The sequence below is a fragment of the Triturus cristatus genome, chromosome 6 (genome assembly GCF_964204655.1).
Source record: "Triturus cristatus chromosome 6, aTriCri1.1, whole genome shotgun sequence".
Taxonomy (NCBI): domain Eukaryota; kingdom Metazoa; phylum Chordata; class Amphibia; order Caudata; family Salamandridae; genus Triturus; species Triturus cristatus.
Genome location: NC_140589.1, coordinates 1,581,039,111 through 1,581,056,749, shown reverse-complemented (window position 1 = coordinate 1,581,056,749; position 17,639 = coordinate 1,581,039,111). Strand labels below are relative to the sequence as shown.

Below are 17,639 nucleotides of genomic sequence, written 5' to 3'. Positions count from 1 at the left end.
CTTTTTCAAATTTTGCCACATCTCTCAAATTTCTTTCAAGGCTGCTTTGATAAACATCTGTGCATTGGTGCTTCTATTGATATAAATTGAGAATTAAACTCAGTCGCTAATACAGTCAATCATTTTGGAGCGTGGTAAACTAGACAAAAGTGTGAACATTCTTCAAAATGTCTCAGAGTGCGCAGTGGGATGATTACCAAGAATGATAGTGGTTATGCTACTGATATGTAGAAATAATATTTACAAAGAAACAAACACAATGCAGTGACCACACATAATTTCATTTATTTTACAGGATTATAAAAATACACCAAAGAAAATGATGCCATAAACAAAAAATGGAAAACAATTTGAACATGGACACAAAAGAAGCAACAGAAAATATATTCTAAAATGATCATATGTTAATGTAAAAAAGTACACAACTGATAATAAAATTAAAACAGAAAATAAACACTTTTAATGAAATGTAATGAACATGTTTGTGTGCGTGTGTTTATATATATATATATATATATAATGTTTAGCCCTACATTGAAGAGGCAGTTCTATTTTCAAATGCTCATCTTTAAACTATTGCATGTGATTGACAGACAAAGTAGAATAAATGTATTAATATAGGGTTTTGAATTTCTAATTGGAGACAGGATCTGTTCTCATCTAGTATAATTGAAAAATGCATGCGAGGTATCTGGACAAATGTAAATACTGTTGAATATTCCCTGCAATATATTAAGTACAACAAGGGTGTAACATAAACATTCTGCAATTTTACAATACTACCCATGTGCCAAGCCCACATAAACGGATATTAAATATGGAGAGAAATGTGGTCTTTAACTATGTTATACAATACCAATAATGTTGACCAATTTTAACACAAGAAAACAAACAGCATAGTAAATCAACATTATTAATTCATGAATGTACATTTTGTCATCATTGTGGAATCCTACTCACCCAGAGTTCTGGGTAAAGTATTTTGGCCATTCTGTAGAACTTAGAGATCATTGCATTTTTATTAAATTGTTTTACAGATGGTGTAATAGAACTGTAATAATGGCTTACTTTGAGGACGGGAGATTCTTGGCTGCAGAACCTGGAATACTGCCCAATGTTTTAACCACTCTGATACATGTGGCCATCCTCCATGTGTGGCCGTTGGCTATGCACAAGATTAGTCCAAACTTGCTTTGCATTATTAGCAAATCTAATGCTGGATCTATGAATCTGAGAAATAGGAGGGTCTCTGGGACACATGGATCTATGGATATAGCATAGCATCCCCAAATTCCATTATAAAATCCAATTTTTATATTTTCAATTTAATACAAGTGGCTTCTCTCTGCTCCCCTTCTCCCCATTCTGACATGGGCTTTGGAGCCATGGTAGGTTCATTCTGCACCCTTATGCCCTTTATCTTTACGTTTTGTTGCTTAGTGCACTGTGTTGGTTACTAGCAGTCACAACAGAAATGATTTCATATATGTATTCATATCAGTCACTCTAGTATTCCGTTCTCCTAATAAATTGTGTCAGATATATATGTATCACAATGGCTATGTGTTAGTGGAATTTCAAGGTGCTTTATTGTTGCAAACTCATCCTGTGTATCCTGTTCACCCCCACTTCGTGCTGATTGGTAGTGATGGTAACTGACTCTGAATGTCCCTCGGCTCACCAGGCGCAGGGCCAGTGCTAGGTTGAAAACACAAGTGAAAACATCCACATGCATTAAGGTACACTATATATTAGGGTAGACTTACAATTGGCATGATCTACCCTATAAGTCTCTAGGAGATAATAGGGCAGGGGGGATTAAAACTACCTGGAGTCCCTAGTATATATTAGAGCATGGCAGTTTAGAGGCCAGCAGACCTTTCTGCACTCGCATGTGTGCACTGCTGAGCACCTGAGGTCATTTTAAAGCAGCCCTGTGTTGCAGCACTGCTTTAAAAAATAAATTCACTGTTGCATATTCAGAACCTCCTAAGTCTCCCCTAGTTGTCCAAGGGGTGGGGGTTGTGGGGGGGGGGGGGGGGGGTGACGTAACTTTAAGTGGGGCCCTTATAAAATATATTGTATATGCCCTGGTGTTGTAGAAATTTAACATTTTATTTTCCCCATTCTAGAACCCCAGCCACATAGTATAACATTGCAATTGTTTATTAACACATACGTGTTACTAGGAATTAAGTAAAATATCATTCAAGGAATTAGGCGAATGGTATTGATAATTCCAACAATATGCTATTGTTGAATTTATCATACATTTTACAGAAAAGAGGTTAAAAGACTTTCATTTGTCTGTAAGCCAAAATGCAGCCTTCCTGTAGTCTTCCTTAATAGGTGGGAGTTAACAGGATTAGCCAGGATGCTTTGATGTAGTGATAAGTGGCTCACCTAGGAGAGGCTATCTGGTGGAGAGAGCTCTGCTACACAGGAATGCGAGAGCAGGGGGAGGGGTCATAAAGCATGAAGCTTCAAAGGAGGAATAGGACAGGCACGGAATGCCAGCTCCATCTGATTCAGCCAGGTGGGAAGTTTGAGGAAGGAATCTGCAGATGTTGGAGGTAGAGACCTATGGAAATTAGACATACTGAGAGTAGATTTACTTAGCTCTTTATGCTCTGCTGAGATTTCAGCCATGTTGAATTTTGTAGAAATGGTGCTTTCTGGGAAAAGATAATGCCACACTTTAGAGGAAGTGGTCATGCTCTGGTGTGTTGCCATGCACCTCGTTGGACAGGAGTACTCCCCTGCTTGACCTCAGAGAATACTGAATAAATAATTTATGTGAATGGCGCAGAGCCTCCAGATCTGCTGCTTGAAACTAAGAAAAGAAGAAAAATTGCCTTGCTAGAAACTGATTTGCACCACTGTGTCCCACTTTCTGACTGACTGCGCCTGCTGCACTCTCTGGAACAACAGCCCTGTGGCTGTACCTTGCTTCTAAATGATCAAGGAGTGGACTACCTGCAGGCTACAGGTTAACAAAGCTCACCTGCATCACCCCCAACAAGAGTCCACTGCCTGGAGTGCATCCAGTAGACATTTAAGGGGTTTGGCCAGGTGCATTGTGGGAATTGTGGGCCCAAACTTTCAAGGACCATCTTGGAGCTTCCATACCCTTGGACTGTGTTTTGGACCCTTTGGATCCTCAAACAGAACTTCAGGAAGAACCCCCAGAAGTGTGGAGCAACTTTAGAATGTGTTTATTATTTAGAAATTCATGTCTCAGGTTCCCTACATTGGATTTTTGTCAATTTGGTGACATTGTTAGGATAAAAACATTTTCTTTTCTCATAAATTCATGTGGGATTTTTATTGTATGTTCTCTCTTAATTATTTACCTAATCAGTGTTTTGAAAATCTTTACGTACCTCTCTCTTAAGTTAAGCCTGTCTGCTTTCAGTCAAGCTACCCATTTGAGCATTGGAATAATTTGCTGTACCTGTACTGAGCCTTAGACTATGGTAGTAGCCTTATTGCCAATGGGAGATGCACATTTACCACTACTAATAACCCACTTCCTGACATTTATCTATAAGAAACATAAGCTAAGTTACAGATTAGTCTGTTATTCAATGCTCAGTAAGTACAATGCAGCAAACCATTCTAAGAGGGGGAGTAATGTGTATGCAGCTTTGCTTGTAGTGACACCTAGAGTCACACAATAGTGGAAAGAGTTTGAATGAAGCTCTGTGAGTGCAATAGGAAACTCTGACATGTAGGATTGTCAGGGCAGTCTTTCTTTATTTTTTGATTAACCACTAATGCATTAAATGTGGCATATGTGATTGTTTACTTGAGTCAAAATTGATATGTAGTGTATAGATTACTAACATGGCACTTGGCAAAAATAATCTGGTTGTGGGCGGTGTGTGGGCTGACGCATCTTAAAAGTAATTTTTTCCATTCTTAAAGAGCACATGAAACTAATGTCCCAGATGTTTGCAAGAAGGATACGTTTTGGTTACTATGATGTGTGACTACCACTCATCCTCTTTGTTTTAGCTCTGGGGAAGAATTAATTAAAGAGCTGTCAAATGATGGTGCAAATAGAACACAGCTCTACAAAGCACATTTCCATTGATTTATGTCCTAAAACTGAATAAGTACAATGGAGCTTGCAAAAACACATTTTGACCTGACAATTTTGGGATTTGTGTTTACTTGATTACCATTATTATGCAGTATTCATTTCTCTCACTTGAACTAGAAGAGGGACAGAATGTTGAACAAGTCATCTGCAACAAAAGGAGCTTTATTTCTGGGAACAGAATGAGAGTGCATTGAAGCGGTGTGAGCAAAATATAAGCACAGCGTGTGTGCCACTACATGAGTAGTTTTGTTTTATAATTGATATTTACTGATTATTTAATGAGTACCAAGAGACTTGTGACGGTATTTAGTGATCGAGCTATTTGATGCATTGTACGAATGTTCTGGGTAAGTAAGTAGCGGAAGATATACTTACATCCGAAATCATGCATCACAGTTCAGCTACATTAAAACATACTGTCTTAAAAAACAGCTTACCTGTGATCAATGATGTGGGCAGTAATTACTTCTCCTCTGAATTATTTATTTCACAATCACAGCTACTACCTTCCCCACAAGGCCTAGCTACTGAATCCCAACCATTCCATTTATTTTGCAGAACCATACTTATTTCGAATAGGCTGATATGTTTTTATTTTATTTATACAGTGATTTCATTATGGAATATTCAGTCAATTAAGGACACTTATAAACCAGAACATAAAGAGTCTGAACAAACATGCTGGGCATTCATTTTCTATTTCACTATATCTTAGGGAGCTCAGACTGGAAAGAGTAAATCAATTTAAATGAAATACAAATATGAAGAACCCAAGAAGATTTCAATTAAAATGAGAACAATGGGGCTGCGGAAAGCTAATTTGCAGCCTGAGCCTGCAGGACCTATCAAATAAATGCGGCGATTGTTAGGACATTGAATACCTTCGCATCCTCTTTCTATCTGTCCATTGCAGAACAGTGCATCGGAGATCAGGTCAGGAAGGCGCCCGTTCAGGTCAACTGATGCCAGGCATCCTTGAAATCCTTCCTTAGCGTGGACCAGCTTTGGTAAAGATTTATACATCTCTTTGGCTACTCCTCCTACGTAGAGGTCACCTGTACAAGAAAGGCAGACATTAATAATAATATCTTGGGTATGATATCTTGCAATATAGTCAATGTAATTCCTGATTTCATTTTCAATTATAAAATGCTCACTGCTTGTATTCCCTCAGTAAGCATACCTACATTACACTAGCTCTGTATTTAGAGACTATGACTTTTCTTTGAGAACTGATAATATCACTTTCCATGTGTTTTCTTAAACAACAGGCCCATTATGCACAACATAGAGTCTGATGTAGAATTTAATGGAAGGGTACAAACATGATGGATATCCCATAAGCCACCATTATGCAAGTGCTATAGAACAGTGGTTGGTAATCTGTTGTCCGGGGATCCAGGAGAGCCCACAAAGCCTACTCGGGAGTCTGAGACTGCTTAGATCATTAAGTAATATTAAAAGATTCATAAAGTGTACATAACTGAACCAGCAGAATGTAAAAACTGAAAATGTTAAAACATTCTATAAATGTGAAGGAGTTTCAAAACTAGAGGCAAAAAATTGTTAGCATCCTCAGATTGATACATGGGAGCAGTGCAAGTGCATCAAACGGAATATAGTATAGACAATGAGGGGCCTCAATTATGTCCCAAAAAGTTCCAACCATCCCATCAAAATTTAAATTTTGATTTTTGGGATATTTGGTTGTGAAATAAATAAAATAGTTAATCCATTGTGTATTTGTTGGACCAATGCTTGTTTCGAGAATTTTGTGTGTATTGGTTTGCTGTTCAAATCATCAAAAATGATTAGGTCAGTGTCTCGGGCTTTCAGTACTGACTCAGTTACTGTCCCAGGATTCCAATAATGATTCTTTGAGGGTCCCAGGGTTTCAGTAATGATTAGGTGGGGGTCCACGAAGTCAAAATGGTAAGAAACACTGCCTTAGAATATAGGTGGACAGGATATCCATCAGTTTGGAGACAAAATAACACATCCTCCAAACTCTAAATCAGGTCCCAAGCGTAACACGTTGCTAAGATAAATTACTGGAACCTCACTCACGTTATGCTAATGACTTTTCTTTCATCGATGTTTACACAAAAGTATATTTTTTGTTCCTTTATCAAGTAAATAAAACAAAGAATTACAGTGTAGAATGTTATTCTTTTTTTAAAAACCCTAGAGCCTAATCTTCCATAGAGCTGAGCGATTAAAAAATAATCAAAATAATTGGTAATCGTATCTGACAATCTAATTGTGATAAAATCAAAACATTTGCACTTGAATTTCTGAAGTCTAGTACCACTGGTGCAAAGGCCAAGGGTAATGAAATTCAAGTGCTAAAGGTTTATGTTGGACACATTTGGTAGAAATATTATTTCATCATGACATGGGGAGGATATTTTTAGAGAGTTTTCAGTTGTCCTAAATTGATGGGATTTGCCAGCAGAGTGAACCATGTGCGGTGTGTGTTAGAGAGAATATTTTGAAGCTGATGCAGCATAGATTGTTGTGAAATAATTCTGTCTGGAGTCCTCGAGTTAGTGATTGTAAATATTTTAAATATGGTAATGTATAAAAAAATGGGTAAATATATTTGCAGTGAAATCTTTTTTGTGTGCAAAATAAACTTCCGTAAACATTTTATAAAGGGTTTTTTCATGGTTGGACTAGATTGCCTGGTTTTGAATAACAAAGGTATGTGGCATAAAAGGCACACCACCACTGGAGTGAATTAAAAAAAGGGTAATGAGATTTTATTTTATGTTCATTATTACTATTTATGGACCACTGCTGTAGACACACAGAGCATGAGCATAGGAATGATTACTTCGCACACTGTAGAGCGGATTACATTACATCTAAATGGAAAGGGCGTGAGAAAGGAATTTAGTGGATAAGATAAACATGCACACTGGTTTATTAAATGTGCAAAGAGATCTTAGGTACATGTGGGAGAAAAGGTCTCACTTGTCATATCAAAGAGAATTACTTAAAAAAGAAGTGTTTGATAACCTGTTTTGGTGGGGAACTAAGGTAAGGTAAAACAGTGTCTTAATTAGTAAAAACTTTAAAGCTTTGAAAATGCCTAAACATAACATTTCTTCTCATAAAGCATAAATTTACAAATACTTCGTAGATCTAATTTTCTATGAATGTTGACTGTGGATCAACTATGGAGAAAACTACTTTAAAACAGAAAACAAGAATGTTGACCGATTCTCTCGGTACATCGTATGCTGTCTTCAAGAATAGTGACCGCTTATTGAATAACGCAGCAAGAATCCCATGGTCCACAGGAAACAACAGATTAAATGTTGGAACATGTCCTCCACATAGGAGATGTTATCATCAATAACAAAAGAAATGGTGTGCGCACGATAAGATAATTTGATCTAAAAGTACAGCTCTGGCATCCTAGTGAGATAAGCAGGATGGTTAGGCTCGACTACTGTGAGAGCTGTGTTCTAAAGTAAAAATAGGCCACATGCAATGGAAATAAAGCATTTATAACAGTGCAAGGATGTGTGTGTGTGTTAAGGATGGGCATAACTCTTGTAATCAAGTGGAATTATCCAGAATTCTGCAAGATTATGTGGAATTAAGCGAGACGAGCAAATCTGCATTTAACGCTATTTCTTTTAGCGCAAAAATGCACCCTCAGTTCAGAGGTTGATACAACTAACCATTTTGTACTATGAAATCGCACTGAATACAACATAAGATGAATTGCAAGCGTGAGCAGCTGTCCACATTTCCTTAATGTGCTCTCACAGTAGGATTTTTCCCCCAAAATTACTCGAGAGGGTGTGATTGTAGTATTATTGGTAATTCTACCTCAAAGAATAATGGGAAATTCCAAAATCACTCTGATTACTCCAGTGTAATTGAAATTCTGACCAGGGCTAGAGTCTAGTTCTATGTGTACACATGTATGCATGTGTCTGTGTGTAAATGTATGCTTGAGAAGGTGTGTGTAAAAGTATGTGTGTCCACATGTGTATGTGACCCCACCCATGTTTGTGTGTGTCAATGGATGTGCAGGAATAAAGATTTTTTTTTTACGTCACAGACATCAGTTTCAATGTGGGTGAAAAAGATTTAAATGAAATTAATGAACCTGTGCAACTGACTATAACAGAAAGTTGCTGGAGCAGGCTAGATGAACAATAATAAAACCTAATTGCCCTATTAGCGAGTATCAAAATCCATCTTTTCTAATACGGACTGTGTGCCTTCTTACCATATGTGGAAATTTAGCTTGCAAACTGAACATTATCTGCGCCATCTTGCCTCTCCCCAGCGCCACGCACAGCGAATGCATGGCCGCCATTTTAGGCACCCCACTCTCTCCCCACTCATTGTCAATCGCCAGCGCGGTCCCCTTGGCGCTGCGAGCATCCCCCGCGCGCTGGCCACCCCCGCTCTCTTATACAGGCCATAAACCCTCTCTTTCTGCGCGACCCTGCTACGGAACCACTTCCGACCGACAACCCATACATGGTCATGCCTCTCCTTTGATAACCCCCTTCCTCTGCGCCCCATTGTCTGAACTGGTCCCAGGCCATCACCTAGCCCTGCGGATGCAGTTTATTGCCCCTACTGTAAGGGAAACACCCCACATCAAAGGGATTACAGTAGATCAAAGCCCCTACTCCCTGAGACCCGACCGGTCACACACCCCCCCCCAGGAATTGGCGGAATACCCTGCTGCGCAATAGCCATCTCCTACTGTGGGTGGGGTGGGAACTCCTACTGTATCTATGTGTGGGATCGGATCTGAACCGGGGCTTCAGGGGATATTCCCCCCGTACATCAAGGGAATCTCAAGAATGTACTATGTGTAATAAAGCAATAAACCAGTGTATAAGAGACCAGGTCTCAGAGATGCAGTTAGAGCACCTCGTGACGATACCTTGCTGTCTGATCTGATGTGTTCTGCTCCGACGGAATAAAACTTTGTTTCCTGCCTTCCAGTCTCCGGCGCCTGCCTCTTTTATTGGTAAATTATCGAGTGGTATGAGAGGCGATTACCGCCGGGCAAATACTTGAAAGGTTATCGACTGAAACTGCCGCTACCATTTAACAATTGGCGTCCCAAACGTGGGGCCCATCAGCGACACGTGGATCCAGTGGGAGAGGTCCCGACGACAGAGTGAACGACTGCAACGATCGGGAGAGCTCCTGCCCAATAGACCCTCGTCTGGCAGCCGATCATCCGAACTTCACTGGTTCCGAGCAGACCTCTCTCGAGTGATCTACGGTCCTGACTGGGAACCATCAGGAGTGCCGCGGCAAATACGGAGAGTAGAGGACGATCGGGCGCTGGAGGCGGAAGACGAGAAACTGTCCACGCGGTCCGGGTAAGGTCGTGATACACGACAAATTGAGAAATAATTGATTGATTGTTTGATGCTTTGGAAATACTAGTATTGCTCATTGATTGTTCTTTTTGAGATATTCGCTGTCTACAAACGGGGAGGAGTAGAAATACTCTCTCTCTCTCTCCCTTTGCAGATAGTGAAGGGTAGGTAACGCAGACTTTTGTCCCCGTTGAAACCCGTCGTGCCTATCTTTATCTCCCCATTGATTGATTGTCCGAACATTGATTGTTTTGAAGAATAGTGCTTTTTGAGATATTCTCTGTTTGCAAATAACGTAGAATAGGAATATTCTGTCTAGTCTTTGCAAATAGTGAAGGGTAGGTAACGCAGACTTTTGTCCCCGTTGAAACCCGTCGTGCCTATCTTTATCTCCCCATTGATTGATTGATTGATTGTCCGAACACTAGTTGTTCGATATTGGTTCTTTGGAGGTATTCTCTGCTTACAAATAACGAAGAATAGAGATATTCTGTCTAGTCTTTGCAAGCAGTGAAAAGATAGGTAGTGCTGACTTTTGTCCCCGTTGAAACCCGTCATGCCTATCTTCTCCCCACTGATTGGTAGTTGGTTCTGCCCGGACCGCTTATTAGAGGTGAACCACCCGGCTCCACTGGAAGGCACCCCTAATAAGGACATGTTCACTAAATATGGACTAGTTGCCGTAGCTTATAGCAAACTGTGGCATAAGTATACCAAGAAGGACCCCGAAAGTCAGTGGCCACTGATGGGATCCTTCGACGACCATAAGATAGAAGCGCTAGAAATAGCTCTGCGTAGCAACAAGACGACGCCTACTATGCTTGACAGTATCGGCATGTGGCGCAAAGAAGCGACGCAACGGAAAAAGAGGGAAGAAGTAAAAGCAGAAAAGGAATTACGAAAGGCAGCTCACCTTGCCGCTAGAAAGTTAGACGAAGACATAAAGGAGAGAAGGGAAACTAAACTAAGACAGGAGCCCGAAACCTCAGGCCAGTACGCTGTTAGGACCCCTTCTTTGCTCTACCCTGAGTTGTCCTCCAAGCAGCGAACGAATGACGAGTTACTGTTAGGTCCCCCGATCATTTACATGCCCCCTCCGTATGCACCCTCCCAATCAATAGTGCAACACCCACAACCCCCGAACACGAGCGAAAGCAGTACAGGGGCCTCGGCCCTCACGGCCTCCGCGCCGGCTGAGCCTCTTGTGCCGAACCCAACGTCGACTACAACGCTAGACGACCATGAGATAGGAAAGAAAGAGTCCACCAGAATGAATCGATTAACTAAGGATGAACGAGCAGGAATTGACAAGATAGTAGGGACGCTGGTGGAACGAAAAGAAAGTGAGGAGTATATAACAGACGTGTATAACTCGTACGCCGACAGCCGCAGACGACACTTCGTCGTACGGCTCTGTTATCACGCCCTGAATGCATATGAGGATAGGTACCACGATAAAGGCCCCGAAGGCTTAGCGGCCCTATATAGGAAGGTAGACATTGGGGAAGAAAGAGAGGGCGATGTAGCGAACCTCTTCACTCGTACACTCGAGGTCTACCGACACCTTAAAGAACATGGACAGACCACCAAAACAGAAACCCCCATAGCAACTAAGCCCCAGGGAGGAAGGTCCGATGCCATGATGCCCATTAAAGAAGCTGCCCCCTACTGGGTCCCCCCACGGGGTCAGGGAACACACGACGACATCAACCACCAAGATGCGAAGGGAAGGGTTGTATATAACTGGGTCTACCAGCCGTGGGACCGGCAAGATATTTTGACCTTTAGAAAGACTCTACCCGACTTGAGAAAGAACCCGACCGCCTTCTACACTGAATTGGGTACAGCCTTAGGCTCAACGATAATGACGTTAGCAGATATCGACTTGTTCTTTGGGCTATGCCTGCCGGCTGATGTGTGGAAACAAATCCGGAAAGTTGACCACGCTGAGCCGTTCGGATATACCTGGGTACAACTCGATACCATAGATAAACAGCGAGAACCAGGACAGAAACCCCCGAAGGCCATCTTAGAGCTCCCAGACAAGATTGTACAAAAGCTGAAGACTCTAATCCCAGAAAGAAAGGTAGACTGGTCGATAGTGACGGCTTGCCGCCAGAAACCCCAGGAGGATGTGTCTGAATACTTCTCCCGATTCGAGACTGTGTTCTCCGATTACAGTGGCCAAGACATGACCACCGCAACCGGACATCATCTCTTTGTCCAGAATTATGTAAAGGGTCTGTCGCCAGAAGTTTCCCAGAAACTACAGACCAGCGAGAGTAGTTGGGCAGCCTCCAAACCCGCAGCAATTCTCCAGATGGCCCAGTACTACGAAAACCAGAAGAACGAGAACGATAGGGCGTCAGAGAAGAAGAAAAAGGAATTAAAGGAGAGGGTGATGATAGCACAGTTGCAAGGGGTGACCATAGGAAGGGAACCCCCAAAAGAGAATTACCAACCAACCGCCCCTAGAAAGCTACCCCCTAGAGACCATACACCTACACCCTACAACGGACGGAGAGACTTAGATGGGAATCAATGTGCGTTCTGTAGAGGGTTCGGACACTGGAAGTCCCAGTGCCCGGTCCTTCTGGAAATGAACAAAAATAGGGACCCCAATAGGCACAACAGGAAGTTTGTTGATACCCACCATCAACGTCACCACACTTGATTAGGATCACGTGCAATCGAACCACGCCATTTTCCGAATACGCTAACTGGATCGCTGATACGTACAACACTCCAGCAAAATAGTATGGTCAAACATTTTTAATAACTTGTAAGTATAACAACATTCCGGCAAAATGAACAGGTTAGAACATGTTTTAAACAACTATTTACATGACAGTCTGCTGCGACCTGCACCCCAAAGCATTTACGTCCACGTGACACCGTCCTCGCCTCTCCTACCTCGAAGTTGCAACATTGGCCTGTTTTGGGCGGTCCCTCTTAGTTGACTTTGGGCTATAAAAGCCATGCAAAAATCCCTTGACATCAGTGGCGGGCGATTGTGCGAATAGGCCGGAGGCTATACGAAGCGCCGAAGTTCTGGCAACACCAAGGCGGAGCCCGCCATGCTGTGCGGGCCTACCCGTCTTCTTTCTTCTTTCTTCAATAAGGGCTGATGCCCTGGCGGGGGGAGGCGACGCGGACGAGCCTCTCCCACCTCCCCAGGTGGAGGCTCGCCAGCAGATGAGGGCACCCCAACCGCATCTTTCACACGTCAGCCAGCTGAGTTGCGCCCTGCCACTTCATTCGCCGTTGGGCTGAGCCGGCACCCCTGCACGCGGCCGCCAGGCAACCACCCAAGCACAGGGTTCACCAGGACTGCCGCTAGCACCCGACGCGGGGAGTGGGCCCCCGCAGCCAAGTAAGCAGGGGCCCACTCCGGTGGTGATACCATCCGAACTGCTGTTGTCGCTGCTACTGGAACCACTCCGGTGGCAATACCATCTGAACTGCCGCTGTAGCTGCTGTTGGCCCCTCTCCGATAGCCGTACCGAAGAGCTGCTGCTACTGCTGCCCTTGAACTCCGGCGGTTGACCCCTCCGGTTCCAGGCCTGGCCCACCGTGAGAAAATTCTGGACTCGAAAGCTTGTTTGCTAGGGCATGGGCCCCACCCATGACAGAACGCTCCCCTCAGCCTTGCAGAATTGGTTGGAGTCATTTGACATTCGACTCCTGCGGACTTCCGGTAAGGACAAAACCACCGCCATTGCTCTTTTGCCCCCCCCCCGAGCGACGGCCACCTTGCCTCCGCTTGGTGCAGTGAAAAAGTAAAACGTCGGCGGAAGAAACCGCCTGCTGCCCCGCCCTAAGAACGAACCATGACATCGCTACAAGGTTGCAGTGACGCCATGCTGACGCAAAGTTGACGCTAACGAAAGTTCTCGAACTACCGAAAGGAATTCTGGTTCAACTGCTAATTCATGGAAAGACTTAGACTGTGCACTGGCCCGACCCCGCCCTAAGATGGCGCTGATGTAGGAGTGGCCTACAACTCCTTGTGGCGTTCCAGTCACGTGACATTCGTGTTAAAAAGAGATATATATATATATGTATGCGATGCTTTCACACATGATGGTGGGGGAGAGGGGGGAACCGATTTTTATGTTAATCTAGTGTTGCTCATGTTGCCCGACGCCTCTCACACCGTGGCCGGCCTATAGCGGCTGTAGGCCCGTATTTCTACACTGACATTGTTTTAAATAAAGGGCTTCTTAAAAAGGAATTATGGAATCAGTGTCATGACTAATCATCTGGGTTGTTGAAGGTTTCTCTTTTAAATAAAAGATTGTCACTCCTAAGCGAAAGCATACAAATAATACAGACTCGATTTGCCTAAAATATTTTTTGTTTAACGGAATTTGTACCCATCACGCCTGCCCTTTTTCCAAGAATCGTCAAATCAATAATGAACTATAACTTAAGGTATACGTCGCACGCAAGGTATGGTATCTTGCACCATAATACACGACCAATTGAGAAATACATGCACGACCAGGGAACCCGAATTTAGGAGATGAATGAACTAGAGCATCTTTGCCTCGAACTAAAGAAAAATAGGTCCGTGGTATTACCCACCCCTGCGGCTAGCCTGGTACATGGTAGGTAGAACCTTTCGTGTCTGCGCGCGCTGGGGTATTTTGAATACTGCACCTCCCCTCCCCTCTTATTTTCCCCTCTATAGGTCACGACGAAGTTCCGACTGAAGAGTGGAGTGGACATGGACCACACCGAGTTCAACATCAGGGAAAACATAGACAAACGTTGTGAGATAGTGCGTAAAATTACAGACCATCATTGGGAACATGAAAAACTGTATGACATGATTGTGCGTGTGTACTACGATTATACGATATGAATGTGTATGCATTTCATGTTTGGGTCACTTGAAGAGAGCGTCATTGTATGATTGAAGTGCTCGTCCACCGATCAAAGGGAGGAGAATAAAGGGTCAGACAACCCATGAGATAAACTACAAAATACTAAAGGTACGCAGCATGCATAGGAATAGAGGACAGGAAAGGAGAGGTCCCCGTGCTCAACACAGCCCTGAGTCTCCGTCTTGATGCATGTACTGTCACACCCTATCCGGCATTTGTGTGTACGTGACCACCGAATTTATGTCTTTTCCCCGCTTGTGTTTTCTTACATGGAACAGACCCATGCTACTCCATGTTGCGTGTGCACCAAGTGGCCTATTATCTTACCCATCTCTCTCTCTCTCTCTCTCTCTCTCTCTCTCTCTCTCTCTCACTCTCTCTCCCCCTCCCTCGCAAAAGGCTCTTTCTTGCCCTATTTCTTCTTGAATAAATTAACGACATACACCTCTTTGGTAAGTGTATAATTGGCCTGAACACGGTGGTGTTCGAACAAATTGACAGAAACAAAAACGACCATACTTTACCACGTTACTACCTCTCCTTTCTGCGAACGTTAAGCCTAATCGGCTGAGAAGGAAAGGACAGGTAAGACGACTGATGTCTCCCAATCTGACCCTCAACACGGGGACTATATGTCAGTGGTTTTTGTTCTTAAAGGACACCATCTCCACCGCCCAGAATTACCCCTGACCAATTAGCCCGAAATAGAATGTCTAAAGCACCCTGTTCTCCCAAAGATAACTCCAGCCCTATACTAGCCGTCTCAGAGTATTCCGAACGAAACAGCTGATGGCCCTGTTTTAAACTGATAAAGGGTCACCTACTGTATGAAAAGGATACTCGTGAACGCATGACCGTAGCACCTCGCACTTACGGGTATTACCAAACCTTGTATTATAGGACACAGAAACTGACACCTAGAAGGCCAGATGATGGACAGGGACACCCACAGAACCCTGCACCACAGCTGTAATTTATAGATTAGTAACACGCACGTTAACATCAGAATTAATAGACACCAATCATATAGTAACAGATAAGAGCATTTCCGCAACTACCCAGTGGTTGGGAGAGAGAATGAAGTATGTAAATGTCTTCCCTGCCAAAATCTCTAAGACTTTCGTTTCTTATAACCCATTCAAAGATAACCTGCAGCCATCGGAAGAGAGGGGTCGGACGTGACGCATAGTCTGGCTGCGGATCATAAAGCATCTATGACATCGACCAAAGGGGAAGCGACGAAGCAAAAAGGGTGTGAGACGAGACACCATTATCAGAACGATAAGCGCGAAGGGCTACATCGAGGCCCCTGCTCACTGACCAGCGTGCCTGAAGTCTCAACCCGTCGGGCCCGATTGATGGGCCCAGTGCTGAAAGATTCTGCTCTCCTTGGTCCGCATTTTTGATCCGATCCCACGCCACCCCATTCTCTCTTCCTCTTTCATTTGGACTATGACTTTGACCTACTACCGAAGAACAAAAGGCCGGCACCCTGTCTCAAAGTACCTGTGATGAACTGTGTTAAGGAACAGGACTGTGATCAAAGAACAGTGAGTGGTCACACCCTGCCACGTGAGAAATCGGATTTGAGCTGGACCTTAGCTCCACCGCCGGTGCTCAACAGTGCCAACGAAAGAAGAACAACAATGAGAGCTTACCAGTGATAGCTCTTTATAAAATAAGGACACTGGAAAGAAGAACCCATGTCAAAGTTGAAAATCCTCTCCCAACCACCTTATTATATTAACTATCTTCTTATCAAGTTTTCATGATGTTGCATCAATCACTTCCAACTGTACACTGAGAAGTTAAGAAAATGTAACTTTGTATAGTAACATTCATACAACACCAGCCATGTACACGACTATACTGCAACTTCGAATGTACTTCCCCCTCGCATACTTTATCAAACTGTATGAGACAATGTACAAGTGTGTCAGATTACTCCTGCCTACCCTAAAGACTCTGTATCTTTAAATGTATGACGAACATTGACGATACTGTAACTGAAAGGCTAACAAAGGTGAATATTGGCCGGACAAGCTGGCGAGATATGTTAAAAGGGAGGACTGTGGAAATTTAGCTTGCAAACTGAACATTATCTGCGCCATCTTGCCTCTCCCCAGCGCCACGCACAGCGAATGCACGGCCGCCATTTTAGGCACCCCACTCTCTCCCCACTCATTGTCAATCGCCCTCGTGGTCCCCTTGGCGCTGCGAGCATCCCCCGCGCGCTGGCCACCCCCGCTCTCTCATACAGGCCATAAACCCTCTCTTTCTGCGCGACCCTGCTACGGAACCACTTCCGACCGACAACCCATACATGGTCATGCCTCTCCTTTGATAACCCCCTTCCTCTGCGCCCCATTGTCTGAACTGGTCCCAGGCCATCACCTAGCCCTGCGGATTCAGTTTATTGCCCCTACTGTAAGGGAAACACCCCACATCAAAGGGATTACAGTAGATCAAAGCCCCTACTCCCTGAGACCCGACCGGTCACACACCCCCCCCCAGGAATTGGCGGAATACCCTGCTGCGCAATAGCCATCTCCTACTGTGGGTGGGGTGGGAACTCCTACTGTATCTATGTGTGGGATCGGATCTGAACCGGGGCTTCAGGGGATATTCCCCCCGTACATCAAGGGAATCTCAAGAATGTACTATGTGTAATAAAGCAATAAACCAGTGTATAAGAGACCAGGTCTCAGAGATGCAGTTAGAGCACCTCGTGACGATACCTTGCTGTCTGATCTGATGTGTTCTGCTCCGACGGAATAAAACTTTGTTTCCTGCCTTCCAGTCTCCGGCGCCTGCCTCTTTTATTGGTAAATTATCGAGTGGTATGAGAGGCGATTATCGCCGGGCAAATACTTGAAAGGTTATCGACTGAAACTGCCGCTACCATTTAACACATATAGAGGTTACAGGTGAGGTTACAGGAGTTCAAATACTCTAATACGTATGACTGCTGAATCGTTCATTTGTTTTTCATAGTTGAATCAATCAATCAAGTGGTCCTTGTAAAGCGTGGCTTATCACATGAGAGGTCATCCAGGCACTGAGCTGCAGGTATCAGTTGAAGAGCAAGGTCTTGAGTCCCTTACTGAAGTTGGTTGACAAGGGTGAAGAGAGGAGGTGGAGGGCATTCCAGAACTTGGGGGCGTGGTGGGAGAAGAATTCCGGAGCGGCATTGGCAGATGCCAGGTATCTGTGAAAAGGCGAGGTGTGCAAAGCAAAGGTTCCTGGGTGGTTGGTGGAAATGTTGGTGGGTCCTTG

At 43.8% G+C, this 17,639-nt stretch overlaps 1 protein-coding gene across 9 annotated transcripts in view; it reads right to left on the bottom strand.

Annotated features, from left to right (window-relative positions):
* The window catches only part of NRXN1 (neurexin 1), a 1,628,124-nt gene that overhangs the window by 584,558 nt on the left and 1,025,927 nt on the right, over positions 1-17,639 (bottom strand). For all 9 annotated transcript variants that reach the window (XM_085612721.1, XM_085612723.1, XM_085612729.1 and 6 more), the window contains one exon: positions 4,987-5,160. In XM_085612721.1, the coding sequence (XP_085468847.1) occupies positions 4,987-5,160 (174 nt within the window). The remainder of the gene's footprint in view (positions 1-4,986; positions 5,161-17,639) is intronic.